The sequence below is a fragment of the Dipodomys spectabilis genome, unplaced genomic scaffold, assembly GCF_019054845.1.
Source record: "Dipodomys spectabilis isolate Male_0828 unplaced genomic scaffold, ASM1905484v1 ptg000051l, whole genome shotgun sequence".
NCBI lineage: Eukaryota > Metazoa > Chordata > Mammalia > Rodentia > Heteromyidae > Dipodomys > Dipodomys spectabilis.
Window position 1 is genome coordinate 22,824,576 of NW_024870728.1, and position 21,589 is coordinate 22,846,164.

General features: G+C 38.4%; 1 protein-coding gene across 2 annotated transcripts in view; it reads right to left on the minus strand.

Annotated features, from left to right (window-relative positions):
* Window positions 1-21,589, minus strand: part of Pard3b (par-3 family cell polarity regulator beta) — a 971,067-nt gene that overhangs the window by 92,151 nt on the left and 857,327 nt on the right. For both annotated transcript variants that reach the window (XM_042679102.1, XM_042679101.1), the window contains one exon: window positions 18,090-18,225. In XM_042679102.1, the coding sequence (XP_042535036.1) occupies window positions 18,090-18,225 (136 nt within the window). The remainder of the gene's footprint in view (window positions 1-18,089; window positions 18,226-21,589) is intronic.

The window sequence follows — 21,589 nt, forward strand, 5'->3', positions numbered from 1 at the left end:
AATAATAATAGTGTCCTGAATAAATAATAAGTAAAAATGCTAATTTGTGATATTATAATTTGTACTATAATTTGTGCTAACATTTGTAACATGAGAAATGCTGCTCACTTGCAGAAAACTGAAACTAGATCTTTATATATCACCTTGCACCAGAATCAATCCAAAATTGATCAAAGACTTCAATATAAGAAACTATGAAAATATTACAGGAAGGGGTAGGAGAAACATTAGGGCACAGGTTGAAACATTTTAAATAAAGATCTAGAATCATAACAAATCAAAGAAGGACTAGATAAATGGTATTGCATCAGATTTTAAAGTTTCTGCATGGCAAAAGGACATAGCTAATAAGCTAAATAGAAAGCCCATAGAATGGGAGAAGATTTTCACCAGCTATATATCAGACAAGGGTCTAATATCCAAAATATACTTAGAGCTCAAAAACTTAACTTTCCCCCAAATAAATCCTCAAAAAACAACAACCCAGTTAACAAACAGGGTAATGACTTAAAGAGATGTCTCAAAATAAGTAAAAATGGCCAATAAATAAATGAAGAAATGCTCAACATCTCAGGCCATAAAGGAAATGTAAATCAAAACAATACTGAAATTCTGTCTCACTTCAGTTAGAATGGCCATTATCAAGAAAACTAACACTACAAATGCTGATGTGGATCTGGCCAAAAGGGAACTCTATTACACAGTCGGTGGGAATGTAAGCTTGTTCAACCACTTTGGAAAGTAGTATGGATATTCTTCAAAAAACTAAACCTAGAGCTTCCCTATGACCCATCAATTCCACTCTTGGGCAATTATCCAATAGAGCACAACAAGGCCATACTAAAGCTACTAGCACAACCATGTTCATTGTAGCATTATTTACCAGAACCAAAATTTGGAATCAGCTCAGATGTCCCTCAACAGATGAATTGATCATGAAAATGTGGTATATTTACAGAATGGAAGGCTACTCATGCATCAGAAAGAATGATACACCATTCATAAGTACATGGAAAGACTTGGAAAACATTATATTAAGCAATTTAAGCCAGACCCAGAGAAATATAGGTTGCATGGTTTCTTTCATTTGCGGCAGCTAGAATGTGCCTACCAATTTACAAGTAAACACACTGGGTGATAAGCGAGGAGTTACAAGTGAATTAACTGAATTGTAATAGACTCTATGGAGTGTGAGAATAGTTTAATTCTTTAAAAAGACTAAATCAAAGCTCAACAAATTAAATACCCAGAAAAGAGTACTTGCAAGAGCAGAAGGTAGGGCTTAGGGGAGAGGGGTAGATGCATAAAGGGGGGAGAGGGGAGCATACACAAGAATTCATTATATATACCACAGAATTGATAAATATAAAGGAAGGAATAGATCAAAAGTAGGGGTATGAATATGGAAGTGATGACAGAGATCAACATGCATTGCCATAGGCAAACAACCCATATTAAATACATAATCTAAAATTACGATAAGTAGGGGAAAGGGTGGGCAAGAATATTGAAAGGGGTAATATTGATCAAGATGCACTGTATTAATAAACTGCTTCAGTGAATGGCAACTCCTTTGTATACTTTAAAGATAATAAAAAATATAATGTCCCCCCAAGAAATGGTTAAAACAATTTAAATATCCAATAATGGTAAAGTGATCAATCATTTGTTGAATATTTTCTAGAAAATAAAATGTATTAAATACCATTATTTCTAGAAAGTAGATTAACCAATTACTGACTATCCTTTCTAGGAAAATTAAGTACCAAATTTACATTTTTGAAGACAATTTAATGGCATGGAAAACCTTCATAATATAACAAAGTGTAAAAATAGTTTAAGCAACATCATTTTTCAGAAGCATTCTCATTTAATATGTAATATGTTGCATGGCTAGATGATAGATAATTTACATTTTCATTTTAACACATTCCAATTACTTAAAATTTTAAAAATAAACACATGAGTTTTATGACAAAATTTTAAAGACAAAGTAGAAGAAATAAAAGCAAGGTTCAGGAAGTTAAAAAGGCTGAAGTATGCCAGGCATAGCTAGTTGGCTTCCTAAATGCTGCTGGCTATATAACCACTCTCTTTCAAAAGGTTTATTTCAGGCCTACATAAAACCAGCAACTGTTAAACTGAAATTAATTAAAGTATGGGCTGTTAATCTTTATATGTTATGTTGATGCACAGACATATATCAGAAAAGCAATCTATGTGCAACTTAATATATGCTTCAGAGAGGCTTTATTCAAACTTTATGTATAAACCCTTTTGAGTTGCTTGTTTGTTATGAGTGCCATGCAAGTTCTTCTAAATAAAATGGTAAACAATCAGGTAAGTAACTTAAAGTCTAGATGACTAAAGTTTTTCTGTCTTTTCAAATCCTAACCTATAGGAAGAGTGAAAGGCTTCATTATAACATGTGTGTGTGTGAGTGTGTGTGTGTGTGTGTGTGTGTGTGTGTGTGTGTGTGTGTGCATGCCTGTGAGTGTGCATGGGTAGACATATGCATTGGGTGCCAAACAAAATTTTCTCCCTCTAATCCTCATATACACATTTACTGCCAACAATATAATGCCTTGGCCCATCTTGGTCATTAATTAAGATGGATAGAATGCATGAATGTTCAAATCCTTCAAATGAGAGGCTGGACTTTAAAAACAGTATAATTATGGGTCATATACTAAAAGCAACTTTGTATCTGTTCTCAAATTGCAAAGGGCAATTGTTTAAATGTAGTAGCTTACTTGAAAGCAGACTGCCCTAAAACTCAGATACAAAGAAAGGCCATGCACACAAGGGAAAACTTCACATGAATAAAAGCAAATCTATCTTATTAATTCTTGGTTAGTTTCTTTCCTATGTATTCACTTATCAATTTTTCTTCCTGTATTAACTACTCTTAACTATCTCATTATAGTTGAAATTATATTTCCTGTCTGCCTTTCCCACCAGACATGAACTCCTTATTCACTTCTGAATCCTCAGACTCAAGTGAATTCTGGCACAAAGTATCCATTGAATAAAGGCTTAGGTAACTAAAAAATGAACATATAAGTAAGCAACCATATACTTTGGAATTTTGTACAACAATCCTGGGGCCAAAAGAATACAATGTAAGTAAAGTTAGGTTCATTCTTTTTCAAAGTTGATGTTAGGGCATTAATAAATGAGTACATTTTCTTATTTTGGAAACAGAATCTTTTTTTTTTTAAGCTAGAAAAGTCTTAATAGTTTCTCAATGGGAGCAAGCTAAAAGTTTTGATAAATTACATTTATGAATCAATTAGAGGGAAATATTGGGTGCTTTAAACAAAATGTCAATTATTTTTCTAATTGCTATCATTATCTCTCTTCATCCCCCTTCCATCGCTATGAAGTTAGGGATTCGATTTTCTAATCTTACACTTCTGCTTTTAAACAGAGAAAAAGGAAAGTTCTCTACTTTCTGAACTTGGGAAATGCAAAATGGTTCTGCCACCACATGCAAACCACAAACCCCTAACCTCCATAGCATATTTTCCCCCAATCACCAATTTAAGTACTGCTTTAAAGATTTCTTCCTGCCATCATTCAGGTTAATTGTGAGGCCGCCATTTCCTCCTCTGGAATGTGTGTCTCTGATTCCCTTCTAACCACATACTTACAGCACACTGCTGGCTGCTGAAGGCAGCCTGACCATTTAAACCTAGGAAATGAATGCGAAGGGAAATGTGTAGTGGACAGGAAGCCTGGTCCTTACTAAATAGATGAAGCAGGGGAAAGTGTCTGCTAGATATAAGAAATTAAAATGAAAATACATTTGCTGCTCAGAAACAATATGTGGCTCTGGGAATTAGTACCGATAGGAAAACAAAACTGAAGAATGGAGGTGTGTCTGCACAAACTTTGGGAGAATCCATCCACCTTATTGTGCAGGGAGACAGAAGGTTCATTGGAAGAAAAGAAACTATGGGCTTTCTCTCATACAACATTTCCTTCTGTTTCTCTGGGGGGCAAACTTCCAAGCAGTAATATTATTGCATATATACAGATAACATTCAGTCACAAACACACACACACACACACACACACACACACACACACACACACACACACACACACACACACCACTATCAAATTTTTAGGAAATTGCTGATGATGCAAATATTGGGCTTAATGTCGATTTCCTCACGTATTCACAAATGGCTAATATCTACAAAGGAATTTACAACCGTGAGCAGTATGTTTTCTTCATGAGCTGCTTTGGCTTTGCGGCTATGTCTGAGAATAGACTGCGCCTCAATACGATGAAGCACTTGAAGAAAGTTCCCTAAGAACCAGAGTATTCCATTACTTCTACCCAGGTCTTATCATGAGAGCAGAAGAAACTGTTTCTCAACAGCTTCATAATAATACCACCATATCCTTTCTTCTTAGAAAAATTACTTGAAAAATAGGCAAAAGTTTCCCATTTGTCTGCCTAAAATTCAACATGATCAACTTTTGTACAGCCTCAGAAATGTTTTGCAAACTAGTATTGTGATGCCAAGGTTCCAAAGGAACTTGACACCATTTTCAGGAGGGCTGTAAAGTCCCAGAATCATATACATGTCATTCTTGTTGTATTCCAAAGTGGTCATCCTGGTAGAGAATGAGCAATTTCAATAGTGCAGTGGTAATCTCTATTCTTTGATTCAAGTGTCCTTCGTGCCTATTTGTCAAGAGAGATTTCTGTGAATTCTCTTTCCCACACCATAACACCAGTTCATTACGCCTTAATAAGAACCAAATGATATTAAATTTTAGAAGGACTGAGTCAAAAATTCCCTTCATCTGAAAGAACAAGATGGCTGTCATGTGACCTGATAGATTTATAGTCATGGCTCCAAGACCTGAACACAAGCACAGCTTACTCTGAGTTTTCATTGTTGTCAGGTTTAAGTGCTACACATATCAGTCAGATGGATGCTCCACACATCTTCATTTTAAGATTGAGTGCTCAAAGTTTATTTTAGGACTCCCAAACTGTGCTAAAATAAAACATATCCAACTGATTTTAAACAGCTTTGAGAACAGTTTAGGCAATCTGGAATTCATAGGAGTTTCTGCCATGGGTTCTTCTATATTACATAAAATGGTCATTTCTCCCATTGCAGTAGAAGAAAAGAATGTTATTATTGTAGAAGTTGGAATTTTGGGTTTCAACCATGATCCAACATAAACGGTTGTGGTTTGGGGGAACTTAACTTATTCTAAACTTGACATCCTGAACTGGAATTAATTGCTCATTAGAAGCAGGAAAGTGTTCTTTTCCCCCCACTTTAACGTAAGCATATCATAAGGTTGGTTTTACTTTGAGGGGAGGACATATTATGGAAAAATTGTGTGGTTCTGAACTTTCTTTTTTCTTCTTCTTTGTTGCTGTGTAGAGTTGGGTCTGAGCCAGAGATGGCTAACTTATTTGACTGCAACATAAAAAGAATGATTTTCTTTTAGACTTTAAAGAGAACTGAGGAAACAACACCAAACTTGGGGTTTGGGTTCAACACTATTGGGTTCAAAAACAAGTTAAGAGTGATAAATACAGAGTACTTCACCAGAGGAAGAAAACAGCTTTTTACAGTGCATTTGAAATGTGACTACTCAAAAATACAGGAATATATGAGATTGTCTTTTCCTTTTTCAAACATCTTACATTAAAAGGATCTAAAAAGCTGCTCTGGGACCTTTTCTCATTTCACTGAGAGTTAGCGCAGATATGAAAAGTAGCTTTGCTAGTGATTGTGAGATCATGGAGCTAGGGCTTCGAACCTTGTTTTTTCTCATCTGTGAAGTAAGATTAAAGATAGATCTGCCTGGAATGACTACAAGGTAGAGTCAGTATTGAATGAGTGATGCCTTGGTTAATAATCTGGTAGAAGGGTAATTGAGTAAATAATCTGTGTATCTTCTCTTTGTTTTCTACACACCCTCTTATTTAAGTCCTTAACTGGACACTGGTCTTCCTTTGCTTTGGGGTTGTTTGCCAAGCTGAAGGCAGGACCTGCTTGAAGTAAACTTTCTTCTGGTCTTTGATTTTTTAGCATAAGCTAATTAAAGAGATTAGGTATGCCCCTAGGGTCAAGGATGAAAGGAGTGGACTGTAGAAGGAAAAGTATGTGTGTGGGAGAGAGGAAAATAGATATTGACCTTTCAGACCAATGGAATTTGCCAAAGTGCCTGACAACCAAGCAGACAGGCACTACCTGAAGTGACTGTAATAACCACAGTGGGCCGACTGTGGTTATTACAATGCAATGTGTGTGGTAAGAAGGCCCTGGACTGTGGAATAACCAGAGGTTAAGGAGTTCCAAAAATGATTAACACAGGATGGTTATCGGGCCAATGGAATGAATTACTTAAAAATACCTCAGTATGTGAACCATTTGAAAATATTTATTGGACGCTTCCGACATGTCAGACATCTTCCCGAGTGCTTTACATACTACTATACTTAGTATACTATACTTAGATGAGAAAGTATCATTATCTGACTATTAAAGGAGACGGAGGTAAGTAATTACCCAGTTAGTATGTGATGAAGCCAGGATATGAACTCAGGCTGTCTTGCTTCAGAGTCTGTGATCTCACAAAATGTGCTAGGATACTTTTCAGATCTGCTAAATTTCAAATGACTAGTTGCTGTACTATCTTATCTATCTCTCTGTTAGAAAGACAAGGGGAAAGTATCTGTCTTCAGGGTAGATGGCCAGATAGGCTGGTGAGTCACAACCTTTCATAGCTGTAGTAATAGCTGCAACAACAGGTACTATGAGCCACATGCAGCAGCCCCAGAATCCAAGGCATCCTTGGGAAGAGGCGTGGATAAATTTATTGGAGAAACCAACAATGTTTTCAAGACTGGGCCTTTGCTCATCAGAAGCTACTTAGACAGGGAAATGTGGGGAAGCTTGGGAGCTACACATAAAAAAGATAAGTGCATCTGGGTGCTGGTGGTTCATGCCTACAATCCTAGCTACTCAGGAGGCTGAGATCTTAGGTTCAAAGTTAAAAGGCAAACTGGGTGGGAAAGGCCCTGAGATTCTTCTCTCCAATAAATGGCCAAAAAAATAAACCTGATAAGTAGAGCTGTGGTTCAAGTGATAAAGCGGTAGCCTTGCACAAAAGAAGATTAGGGACAACACCCAGGCCCTGAGTTCAAGCCCCAGGACTGGCACCAAGAGAGGAGAGAGGTGAGCGATGAGGTGAGAGGTGGGATGCAGGAGGTGAGAGGAGAGGAGTAAGCTGAGTGAGAGGAGTGAGGAGAGAGAGAGAGAGAAAAACCAGTGACTGGTGGAATAGTGACAAAACATCAGGTCTAAAAGACATAATGAATAGTCAGGTCAGCAATGGGTTCCATTAGCCCTTCTGCTGATCTCTCTTCTGAGACTTCACCTTCAATCTGTATAGGTCAGATTATTTGTCCCCACAAAGAACTGTTAAGAAGAGCTGCACAGAATGTAGCTTTGTTAAGGGATAAGCTGTGGAGGTAGCTTTGAATACTAGAACCCTTTGGGGAAAGAGGCTTGAGTAGGGTGCCACTGATAGGTAGCCAGCAGGCCATAAGCCACGGAGGAATGCAAAGGGAACTTCAAATAGAGGCTGAGATCACAAGGTCTCAAAGATAATATTGTCATCTAACTGTAATTGTAGACTAGACTTAGAAGTGAGGATTTCCCATAGTCAGATCTCAAAGGCTAATTCTATTGTTCTCACCTTAGAGAACACATTGAACCTGTGTTTGTAACAGGCATTTAAACTGTTTTTTGTGGCCACAAACAAACTAGAAGCTGGTGAAGAGCCTAGCATCTGGGCTTATATTTTGTGTCTGTCTTTGTTCTAAGATACACTTTCTAAAACTGTCTCTTTGCAGTTACTTCAAGTTATTGGCTGACGAATAACATGTTTATAACCAAGGACTAAAACTACTCCTAAGGAACAGCAGAGCCTTGCAGGACAGATACCGCCAAATGAGGACAATTATCTATAATGACCAGGTTGCACCTGGGAGCCATGAAATCATCTTGTAGGAGCCATGACTAGTCTCCTCCAGTGATGAAAGGAATAACAACTTCTCCTGGACCAAGGAGAACCAGAATGATGATAATGACCAGCCAGGCCATACCTGTAATCAGGACTCAAACTATGCATATGTTTGTCCTTTGTCCCAAACTCTTCCTCTAGGAAAACCTAAGGCTCATGTCTTTACCCTGAAAATGACTGAAGAGGGATGAACCAAAGTGCTGTCTTTCTATAGCAGCATGAAACATAAAAATCTCCTTGCCCTGGCATATTTCTTTCCTAATAAACTTTCCTATCACTTTTACTACATTTTGGTCTTGCTTGAATTCTTCTCAGGCTGGATGAAAGGGTTGAGGTGGATGAGCTGCAATGAATTATCAGGACAGTGAAGGAAATCAGGACAGTGAAGGGCTGGAGAGCCTGAGGAGGGACATTTTAAGAGTGGCAGATGAGAAGGACCTAAGAGATTATCGGAAAGATATGCCAAGGAAAAAAAGGAAGAAGGAAATATCCTCCTCTCCTAGTTTAGATGGCTCCTTCTCTGAGTAATGGTTTTGTGATTAGCACAAGGCTATTGGATTTTACTGGGCTTTCGCTGGCTAGTTTGGGACCCTAACAACCATTTTTATTTTCCTATGGGAAAATCCATCCCTAGCTCTAAATTGGCAGCTCCTAAATGGGTTTCAGGAACACAGTTTATTTCTGTGTTGAGGGTTGCCTATAATCCTGTTGTCTCCTTTTCAAAATGATGGATGCTATGTTTAAAAGTTAGAGACTCTCACATGTTACATATTCCAGTTCTTCTCCCATATAGCCAATATGTTCCTCTGAAAGCCACACTGAAATGTAAAAAGGCTAAGGCTGCCATCACTACTCCAAAACAAATGAACAAAAACTTTAATTCATTTTACCTTCTTCATTCTTCAGTTTTTCACTATTGCTGAGGCAGGAGGAAACAGACAAGGAGACAGGGAAATTATATTATTTGAAACAAATATCTAAAAGCCCAGACTTGATATGCAAGTTGTTACAAATGTATTAACTGAAATATGGTAGAGTTTAGGGAAAATTCACATAGTGTAATTCCTTAGAAAGACAAAGTCAAAGCCCAACAAAATAAACACTAGGAAATGATTACATTTGGGGGGGGGTTAAGGGAAAAGGAGCAGACAAATGGAGAGGGAAGGGTAGGGGAGAATGGAGTCAAGAATTTATCATATATACCATAGAATTAAGAAAAGTAAGGGAGGGAGTGAGGTTGGGAAGGGCGGGTGAGAATTTTGAAAGGGGTGACACTGATCAAGATGCACTGTATTCATAAACTGCTTTGTTAAATGATAACTTCTTTGTACAACTATTTAAAGATCATATTTTTTAAGAAGAATAAGCTGAAAGCAGAATGTTTCAACTGTGATAGCTCCTTGTTAAGTCTTAAAGATTGGAGGGCTTCTCAGAAGGACCATATAAACTTACCTTTTCCAGAAAAATAGTAAAAAGTACCATACTCTTCATAAATGGATAAAATGAGAAGAATATTTGGGGAAAGGAAGCCCTAAAACCCACCTATTGTCCTTGTGTTTGGGTAGCACCAGCTACATGCCCATCTTTTAGAATAATAAACAACACCCATCCTGGCTACACAGAACCATTGTCTACTGGTTGGGGGTATTCTAACAGGATTTTACTTGTTTGTATTCCCCTAGCTCAGAAAGATTACAGACAGTAGATAACAGCTGCTATTTCTGAGTCTTTAATTCCTATTTCCTGCATAAGATGCAGGAAATGTTTCTTGATCTTCTTCATATCTTCCTACTTTAACCTGTTATACTAAAGTCTACTAAAATGACTCCTGGCTAAAGCATTCATCTTGTGAGACTCCTCATTTGTGAGGCACCTTGAAATTGTTTTCATGCATGAATCTCAAGGATCTGTGATTATTGTTACTTTTGTGTTGGTCCTAGGGCTTGAACTCAGGTCTTGGGTGTTGTCTCTGAGCTTTGCTTGCTTAGGGTTAACACTCTACCACTTGAACCACAGCTCCACTTCCAGATTATTGGTGGCTAATTGGAGGTAAGAATATCATGGACCTTCCTGCCTGGGCTGGCTTTGAACTATGATCCTCAGATCTCAGCCTCAGAATTACAGGATTACACATGTGAGCCAGAGGCACCTGGCAAGACCTATGATTTACATGGAAGCTGAGGGAAGCCCTTAGCCATCCTCTAATGACACTTTCCAAAATTTAGATGCACAAATTCCATCCCTCATGTCAGCTTTGGAAGTCAAGGGAGATATGAAATCAATCAATGGGAGGGATTGTCCATGGAACTCCAGAGAGCTAATCCATGGAGAAAAGAGAGGTTGCTGTGTGGAAGAAACTAATTCATTTGGATCTAGAATGTCCTCCAAAGACTCAGGTAAAGGCTTAGTCCCCAGATGGTGCTTTGGAGAGGTGATAGAATTTTGAAGAGGTGAGACCTGTGGGTCTTTAGGTCACTGGGGGACGTTGCCTCTGAAACGGATTGTTGAATTCCAGACCCTTTATCTTCTTGATTGCTTCTTGGCCAAAATATAAGCAGTTTAACACTCACTCTCTGCCAGGATGTGTTGTCCAAAACAGTGTCCAGCTGACCCTGGTTTAGAACCTCCAGAACTGCGATAACATATATACATTTATATACATATGTACATATATATATATATATAATAATAATAAACCTTTTCTCCTGAAAACTTAATTATCTCAGATAAAAAACCTAATTATCTCAGATATTTTGTTATACAACAGAAAATTGACATCAGAGCCCAAGTACAGTTTTCTCTGCATACATAGTTAATGGCTTTAATTCTTTTTCTTATCTCATGTTTTCAAGCTGTTTTATGAAGAGTACATGCATGTCACAAAGCAATAACCTTTATGAAGATACAGCAAAACAAATCTACCTGAAGAAAGAGAACTTATAGTTCCGTCAAGAAATTCTAATGTTTCTCTAGAAGTGAATTCTTATGTATGAAATGAGCTAAAATGCTATTTGTCAATGCAATTGATATGAGGTAGTAGAAAAGCAACCAGCCAGAGAATAATGGCCTATACAGAATTAAAACAAACAAACAAAAAAACCCCCACAAAAACCAAACCTGCCTGACAGGGAAATGCTGAGAGGGGCTCCAAAGAACGAGGACGTAAAGAGGATCAAAAGAATGAGGAAATACAGACAGAACAGAAAATTACAACCTCACACAAAAGAGAAAGGAGACCCACCAATCAGAGGGCCATACAATTTTCACTATTTCACCCAAGGCCAAGTTCTCTAAGGAGGAAATAGCCAAGATGGTGGAGATGGACAGAGCTGTCATCTTCCCCATGGTATATCTCTGCCATAGGCTCTCTTTCTCTGTCATATTTCTTTTTTCATAAACCTGCCTATCATTTTTACTATGTTTGTGTCTTGCCTGAATTCTCTTACCAGATACAGAGTGAGGTTATTGAGCTACCTTAAACTTCCTAGTAAATTCAAATGACAGAGGTCTGGTAATTTCTCATAAATTACTCAATGATATCATCAGGGCTCCTGGGATAATCCAAAGATACTGGATGAGCAATCAAAGATAAGCTTTCTTTCTCATTTTGCCTTTCAAAGAGAGACAGCAAATTTGAGAACGATAGTAGACCTCTTTCTAATTTTAAATAGGAACGTCTATGACTAGCAAGTGAAATATGGATACTGAGTCTAACAGGCGCCATCTTGGCATCTGGGTGGATGATGGGGAAAACTCTTAGAGGTGAAACTCCACCCCTACTCCCAGGTGATGGCATGCCTGAATTCCTAGAGGCAGGGGTGGGGATTTGGACAATAGGTTACTAGACTTGGTAGGCTTGTAGCACAAACTCCCTAGACTCAACTCTTGAGCTCCCTGTGTCCCTGACCCTGACCATGACCCTATTTAGGCCCCACCATCTTAGCCACCATTTTGCACCATGCCTTGTGTCTCCTGATTCTCCTCAGGTCACCATGGCATCCCTCTTCAACTCTCCATTAGAGTTAACTGGTTTGTTGAGATTGTTCTTCTGCTCTACTACCCTCGCGGCTCACTTTCCTAACAGTATTAAGTGCATGTGAGGCTGCAAGTTTTGGGGGACATGTGTCCACTTGCAGTTGCCGGCTTTCTAATAAAGACTCCTGATTCGACTTCTCAAAATGTTGCTTCCCTGTGTCTTATGATCAAATTCCCATATAACGAAAGGTCTTTTATTTCTCTTTCCTTAAAAATGTAGGAAAACGACAAATTATTTATCATTATATATATTCTGAGTTGAGTCAAAGCATTCCAAATATGTCCAACATCCACTTTACCTCCTGTTAATAAAGCCTTGATTTATCTTGAGTCTGCCCCTTTACCTATGCTTGTGTATGGAGTTTGATGGGCTTGGCTCTACTTCCCTGTTCTCAGGGTGACTTTGTAATGTTCTAGCTTTAGTTCCAGAACTGACCTTTCTGGCCAAGTCATGAAGATTGGTTCAGAAGTGCACCTGTGGTCCAGGTTTGTCAATCGGGCCATCGAATCAATTCTAGGTGCTGCTGATGACTGTCTCACTGAGAATTGAACCTGCAGAGAAAATAGCTAAGCAGGGGGATGGAGAGAGAAACTCCCAATGGCCTACCTGGGGAAGCTAAAGCCTAGTTTTGCTTGAAGTCGGACATGACAATAGATTTCTTTCCTTTTCTGCACACACTAATTAAATTAGAGTTCTATTTGTTGCAATAGAAGAGCCCAGCTGAAGAATCAGAATTGTTTGTTTAGTTTTTGTTAGTCTCTTTTTTTAGGAGGAGATAAGGAAAATATACGTACACCTCAATTATGGAATTGGACCAGTGACAACAGGAACTCACACTCTTATCTCTGTTTAAAAACCTTTGGATGGTTTTTGTACTTGCCGTACACCCATTTCAAATCTCTCAAGATGGTTTGCATGATCTCACCATCTTGTTCTTCTTCCCACCAAGTACATGGGATTTATCTTTCATCGTGCAGATCAGCTGCCAAGCACGTTCCTTCAAGTTGGCTCCTAAAGCTCCTTCATAACAAAACGAACAAATCCTTCACAATATTTTCATTTATTCACTCAATGCTCTTTGTTGTAACCATGATCCACTCAAGCCAATCCCCACTGCCAGAAAAATGCAGTGCCACGTTTCTGATGGCAGCAGACCGAGCGTTCTATGCTAATAGATGTTTTAACATCGATTTACACACACACACACAAATGAACTTGTTTTCTTTTCCTATCCAGTCTTTTTATAGGTAAACATAATCTTAATTTAGTAAAAAAAAGTTTAAAGAAAGGGGGTAGGGTGAGGCTAAGGACATATGCTACATAGCTCTTGACAAAGATAATAATAAAGGTAGTATTATTTTTAGAAAACCCCAGAGCCATCCCCTTTCTGAAATTACATGACATTCACGCTGTTGTCAAATAAGCAGGTAATCTTTATCTGCTAATGAAGAAAGCAGCCTGTTGCCAGAGGACTGTGACAGTCTTAACAAGTTTTACAGAAAAGAAAAATACTAGCAGATAACAGGTATCATGTTTTCTTTTGGCAAATATTAACACTTCACAGCTAGCATATCTTTCTTACTTAATTGGATCTATAAAAAAATCACCAGGCCATTTCACTTGGAGCTATTGAAATTCCCTCAACCTGTTCTTTACAGCTTTTCCGAGTATGGATGGGAAAACAGCTACAGAACAGCTGAAAAGATTGCTAAGGTCTCAGGTCTTTATTTACAGACCTTACCGTCTATGTGTGTTTCATTTATTTTGAAACAAATAAAGTGAATAAATCAGGAAGTTTATTTGTAAAAACACACATACACACACAACAACAACAACAACAAACAACAGCAATGACAAAACACAAGACCAGCATAAGAGTAAAAGAACAAAATATATTGGCTGAGTCAGGTCCCAAATCGTCTCTCCAGCTTTCCCACACTCTCTGAATGCCTCCAGTTGGATCAATTGCTCTGAGTTTCATCAGAATTGGAACCTCTCTCTATGATAGCATTTGTCACATGTGGCATTGTTCTATGGCATTTTGTTTAGATGTCTGTATTCCTAGATAGATTATGACTTCATCCAAAGTAAAGAGAGTGCTGTATTCAGGTTACCAGCACTTGGCCCACATTATGATTAGGCAAATAGATTTATTAAAATTGAATAGGAGACATAGAGAAAAAAGAAGAGAAATGAAAAGAGAAGTGGGGGAAAGGAGTGGGGAGTGACGTGCTAGGCTCAGGCCACAGAGCAGGTATACTACAGAGAATTCAATAAGGCTTGGGAAGACCTAGATAGTCCAGGGAAAGCCAAAGAAAGAATGTCAGGACCATTTATAAAAATCAGTTATTGATCCTAATATTCTTTTGAGTGATTATTTTGATTATTATTTTTTATTGTGAAAATACTGTACAGAGGGGTTACAATTACATGGGCAAGATAATGAGTACATTTCTTTCTTTCTTTTTTTTTTTTCTGGTCGTGGGGCTTGAACTCTGGGCCTGGACACTGTCCCTCAGCTCTTCAGCTCAAGGCTAGCACTCTACCACTTGAGCCTCAGTCCCACTTCCAGCTTTTTCTGCTTATGTGGTGCTGAGGAATCGAACCCAGGGCCTCATGCATGCAAGGCAAGCACTCTACTACTGAGCCACCTTCTCAAAACCCAATGAGTACATGTCTTATCAAGCATTGTAGCCTCCTCCTTTGTTTCCCTTTCCCATTCCTTCCCATCTTCCCCCCACCCCCAACATGCTTTCATTTTTTGGACCATTTTTATGTCAAGAACTGTTGAATTATATATTTGCTCATATATTTTGACAATGAAGAAAACCAAGGGCTTGAGAAATTCTAATCTAAGTAGAGAAAAAAAATCCATGTGGTGTTATATATTATACTTCTGTAGCCCTTGCTTTTCAATTATCTGCTTCCATCTACCTAACCTTCTTGTACTAAACAAAAACAAAAACAAAATATTAGACTGGATCTTCCTGCCTTCTGAGGACTTGTTCCTCAAAAAAGTAATTTCCTGGACTTTTCAACTTGTAAGTTCTTCTGTTACAAATTTTAGTGAAAAACATCATGGCATTTCTGTGAACTTCCTTTTATAAAATTTTTAATTGTTATTATAAAGGTGATGTACACTGGGATTACAGTTTTGTAAGTCAGGTAAAGAGAACAGTTCATTTTGGAGAAAGTTCTGACCTGTTTATAAACTGATTTTAAGAGTACAATTGGGCATCCATATCTGTGAGTTTCAAAACCATGTATTCCATCAACCATTGAAGACTGTTTTGAATGAAATGAAACCATACATGTTGGGAATATGTACAGAGTTTTTCCTGTTATTATTTCCTAAATCACAGTACAACAGCCATTTAGGTAGCATTAACATTGTCTTAGGTATCATAAGTGATCTGAGGATGATTTAAACTATGTGGTAGGATATGTGTAAGTTATATGAAGATACTACACCATTTGTTTAATCAACTAGAGTATCTGCAGTGTTCGGTATCCGCAGGGATTCCTGGAAATGAACCCTGGAAGATAACATGGGAGAACTACAATTGTCAGGTAATTATCTTTCTCCTTGCCCTCTGTCTGGCTCCCAAGTTTTCTGGAAGGATATGACTGTGGTTATTATCTTCAGTCCAATGGTCCTGATGGATGACACATGGTGAGTGTTACCTGTGAAAGTATTTCTCATGATTGTGGTGGAAATGGTTTGGTTAGCATGCTTGGGCTGCCTTGACATTTACAGAAGTGATAGGAATCAATGCTCTATTTTGACAATTTGGGTCCAAATTCTTGTCGACTACCTGGAAGAGCACCAAAGGGTCCCCAGGGCTCTAACCCTGACCTTCTTGGACAGTTGATTTGATTTGAACAATCACCTCTGTGGAGCTGGGGACCAGCCTGGTCTAGAAACTGCAATCACATTGAAAGCTGCTTTGTTGGGTCAAGCGGATTGGCAGGAATGAAATGTTAACTTTCTAAAGTTGTTCTCTTAGATCTATCCTAAAGTAGTAAGACAATGGTATAACTTCTCAGGCGTCCACTTGACAAAAGGTACTAGTGTTTTTCCTTGGCATGGAGAGAGGAGAAGAAAGGGTGTGGAGATTCTGATCCCTGGTTTGGAATAATTCAGGCGATTACAAAGCAGATTTGTCTTTTATGACAGTGCCGTTCCCAAGTATCTCTTTGGGAAGCCTTAGACCCCAATTGTCTGGGAAACATAAAATCAAGTCACAATTGCCAAAGCTTCACACACTGGGGCATGGGAAACACAAATTAAATACACTAGAATGTCTGGTTACACACTTGCTTGGCATTTAAGTACAATTATTAGAAAAGGGAGCAACCAAAAGATTTTTGTTATCTTGCTCAGGTTTGGTGAGAGAGGAAACTTTGAGTCTCTTGAAGGTTAAGCATCTTTATCCTTTCCAGCTTGAATTAAAGGTATCATATAAAATAAGGTCAAAACAAACAGGACTACTTAACCTAAACTCACTAGTTTTATTTTGCTCATGGGATTCATAATAGTTTTGACATGGAGCATTTTACAGTGCATTGGACATGGGGTTCTGTTTTATTACTGGATTGTTTGTGAAGGAAGCCGAGCCTTACCTAACAAGTCATTCACATCTCTTCTCAAAAGTAGTAAATTGATCTCAATCAAGTCTGAACCTGATGCCAGCCTCATTGATGGGCTTGTGATCTCTGATCTTTAGTGGACAATTCTGTTAGTGTTTTAAACCTCAACCTACAAAGAGGATTCTCCTGGGCTGAGGAGTTACAGTTATTCTATACAGCAGGGATGGATGTGGAAACCAATCTTTAAACTATGTGTCATGCATTACCTTGAGCTACCACAGTGTAGGTGGTAAGGTTTGAGGGGTTCAGCTCCACTCTCCCTATGCTGTGTGTAGGAATATGAGTGTGAAACCCAAGAAAGGAAATTCTCCTTACATAGGTTTACCTATCAAAGGAATAGTGTCTTTAATGAGCCCCAGAGATAGCAGAGGTTCTTTCTTGGTTCTTGAATGAATGCTGAGGTTGTAATAAAAGGCATCAATGATCAGAGGATATACAAATGTGTGTGTGCATATATATATATACATACATACATACACACATACATATCACAGAAAGCTCACTACCACAATTATACTCAGCCTTGCCTTGATAACAGTAGGAAAAGAGCCAACAGCTTTCAAGCTCTGAGCCCTGGCTCTGTGTCAGGCACCTTATTTGACAAGTCCATGTAATCTAACTCTAAGTCCTTTCCTATGGGCATTTGTGTGGATATGCAAGAGTTAAGTGTATTTTGTAGGCACAGACTTATCTTCTTTAAAAAGACAAGGAAATGAATCATCTAGCTCAGAAAATACAGAATAACCCCTCAGTGGTCATAATATTGTTTTCTGTTCCCTGAACATTGATGGATTTGACAAAATGAATCCTCTAATACAAAAACTCCCCTTATCTCAAAACAAAGTGATTCTAGTAAGCTCAGTGGAATGTGAATTGCTCAGATATGATATACAATTGATATCTCAGACAACCACCTGTCTGAAATTTTCTTCTAATAACTATTTTCAAAGAGATGGCTTACATTGTAAATTCTATTAATATGGGCCCCTAGATCTGAGGTTTAAGAGAAGGAAGGTTAGCACTAACTTTTGTTGGATGGTGACAGTGATGCCTTTTCCTCTTTAAAGTGGTGGTGGTCTGCTGCCCTCAAGACCAGTTAGTTTGCAATAAGAAGTGGAGAGCAATTAGAATGGACAAATACACCAGGGAAGTTTGATTTATGTAGACAACTTCTGTGGGAGAAGCCAGCTGTGGGTTGGGTAATGTTCATATTTATAAAGCACAAGAAACCTGGATGCAACCCGAGATGTACAGAACATTCTTAAACGTGTCTTTCTGCTCTGAGTCATTTCAGTAAAGTGGTATTCAGGATTGGAATTCGGCATCGGCTTACCCAATGGAGGTCATAGTCAGAAGGCCTCATTCTCGCTTCCTCATCGTCATACAAAGGGAAGCCCTCCCTCCGGGCCTGATAGTACTCCTTCCGAAGCTTCTGGATGCGATCGCTGCTTCCACTCACGGGACCGCCACTGCAGCACATAAACAGACAGAGTTATATGGAAGTCACTCTCTGATCTTCCTAATAGAGGGGGTGACATCCAATATGGAAAGTTTATCTATATGGGCATTATATATGGATAATATATATAATTAATATTTTCTGTATATTATTCGCATATCTATACATACATTTGCATACATTTCTGAAGTAGTTGTGCAACTGGGTTGTTTTTATCAACATGTCAGTTTGTGAGTACAATGTATATTGATCAATGGCACTCTTTCATCATTCCCATTTCTTCCCATGCCACCCATTCCTTCAATTTACCTAGTTCCATTTACACACACACACACACACACACACACACACACACACACACACACATTATGATTGTATTTGCCCAGATTTCAAGTGTGAGGAGTGTGTTTAAAGGGAGAAGGAAATGGAGAGACAAAATGGAAAAGGTTTGATAATACAATTCAAATATTCTAAGAAAGTGGTGAAATCAGTAATAAAAATGAATTTAAAATGGTCCTTATGTACCTGCCTTTAGAGGTAATGACTGAGACATCTGACTGGGGGATTAGTAAATGCTTTAAAATGAGAAGGTAAGATAAAGTCCTGACCTTTTTAAGCAGTGGGAAATGTTTCTTTCCTTCTTGGAATCGTACACACAGAGTGGTAAGATCTGAATGTGGTGTCTCATTTTCTCAGGTGGCATGTGCCACTGTGCATTTCAATGAGACTCATGAAATTCTGTAGGGGGTGACAGTGTAATGCAGGTCAATATGTGTGTACAGCCTATGCATAGAGAAGGAAAGAAGGTAAAAATCACACCAAAGATAAAAACAGAAGAGGGTGGGAAAACTGGGTGATCTGTGAATAGGTGCTGGTATTGCTTGTCCAAGGTTCTCCTCTCTCTGCTTTAGCTACTGTTTCCTCTTAGATCATTCAGTCCTTTCGGAAGTAATTAACTCAGCCAGCCCTGCTCTGTTTAGCAAGTAGCTCCCTTGGGTTTGGATGGATTTGCCATGGTCATTTAAGAAGAACAAATATCAGATGATATAATCCAGGTCTTGGAAGCAGGAGAAGCATGATATACAGATCTGAACTATCTCTCAACTTCTTTGGATCATTTGAGGCATTTGTCCTATTGTGTGCGCTCTTATACCAAAAACTGGGGATGTAACAATGAACATTTCTTCATCTTTACCTGCAAAAGTCACAGTGTCTCAGAGGTAGGAGACAGAAAAGAACATAGCACAGTACAGGTCATTATGGCAGGGATCTGTGTGAGTGATTAAATTTGGATAGGGTGAAAGCAGACCATGGAAGATGACATGAAAAGCTCCATACAGTAGGTAGCACTGTAGCTGAGTCTTAGCAGATAAATAGGTGCTCAACAAACTGGGCAAATAAATAAGATAATTCCAAGGAGCGAGAAGGAGAGTCCAAGCAGAAATGAAATGAAGGCCAGCAGATGGAATGAGCTGTGGTCCTCAGCTTCTTCCATCTTCCCTATCTAGGACCCAGATCAAAAGATGAATGTTTCCTTTCCTTTCTCAGTTTCAAAGGCAATTAGAATAAAATACAGTCCCATTCATTGACTGCAACCTTGGGGCTTTTTAAAATTTACACTAAAACAAATGACAAAAACATACCACAGGTAAATTTAGGTCCTTTAACTATGTTTTCTGGGTGTGTGAGAATCAATGATATAGCTTTGAGGGACAAGTGAGTTTGGAGAGACAGTGTGAGGTGAGATGTTGAGTTTTAAATTTCAGTAACTGATTTTAAATTTCAGGTATCTGATTTTTTTTAAAAGCAAGAGTAAGAGACCATTGATTTTGTGGAATTCTTTAAAAACGATTTAAAAATTGTCCTAGGAATTCGTGAAATGAAAATGTAAGTTGGCAAGGTTTGGAAGGAAACAGTCTTCCTGAATGAAACTGTAAGTCAATGGAAGGCTGGGACTGGGCCTCCTATTTGTGTCTGTCCCTCTCAGGCTCTCCATAGCGGTGGGCTTCAGGCTCTGGCCTTCCTGGTACAAAGCAGACACGCAACAACTGATGCCCTGCGTAATACAAATCCTGGGGGATCACAAGCTTTTATTTTTCCTCTGTATTTTCAAAATTATTTTTTATTATGAACCATTTAATGATTTAATTACACACGCCAGAGGGTAAACTAGAGATGCAGAAAAAAAAATTCATCTGTACTTTAAATGTTATCTTATGTTAAAGCCTTCAAAATAGTTTTTGTTCTCTTTATTTACTATATTTTTAAATGTTTAAATACATTCTCTTGGAGCACTTGAAAAAATATCACAGTGAGAGGATAACACAGTCCTGTGTGGCTTTTTGTGGGCAGGGCAGGCAGGAAAAGCAGTTCAGGAAACTGAACAGTTTCCCTGCTTCCAAGTAATTTGAGATGAAAATGGTGGCTGGATCCCATGCATAGTCTTCGGTGCTTTCAGGAACTCATGAGCTGTGTTCAAACTCACCAGATGAGTTCAATCAACGTGGTGCAAACATCGCATACATAATCTATTAGTTTACCCCAAAGAAACTGAAGCATTGAATTCAAGTAGAATGAAGTCATCAGTAATAAGGGGTGGAGGGGGAAGAAGCTGAAAGAAATTGATAAAACACCATTAACACACACACACACACACACACACACACACACACACACACACACACACACACACACACACACACACACACACACACACACACACACACACACACACACACACACACACACAAAAACCAAGCACCACAAATTTCCTCTATTTGTGGTGGGAGAAAATCACTCAGCTATAAACCATTTTTCCATATGCCTATAAATACATAAATTTAAAAATATGGGTTTGATCAGATTGCTGTGTTCAAATAAGGGAATGGAGCAAGAATACAAAATCAGCTGTGCAGGATTCAAAACATCCCTGACGGCTAACAAGAAATGACTGTTTACTTGGAAAAGAAATCTGGCCTGACTGGAAATATAGAGGGAAATTTATGGAGCATCTTAGTGCAAAACAGGCTGTTCCTTCCCTCTCATGTGAATATTTCAGAGAAGATATGGAAGCTGGACATGGTGGCAAATGCCTAGAATCCCAGTTACTCCAGAGGTATTGGTAGGAAAATCAGTCTATCAGATGCAAAAATGTGAGAACCTATGACACGGCTCAATTGATAGGACACTTGCCTATATGAGTTCAACCCAGCACCACTCAAAAGAAGAATAAAGAAATGTTGTCCAAGACCTTAATGATAATCTATGATAACCTAGGACTACATGTCAACATCATCTCTGTTTTTCCTTCCCAATTTTCATCCTACCTTGACTACCTATATAATATTTTCCCAAATGTTTTATATATTAAAACT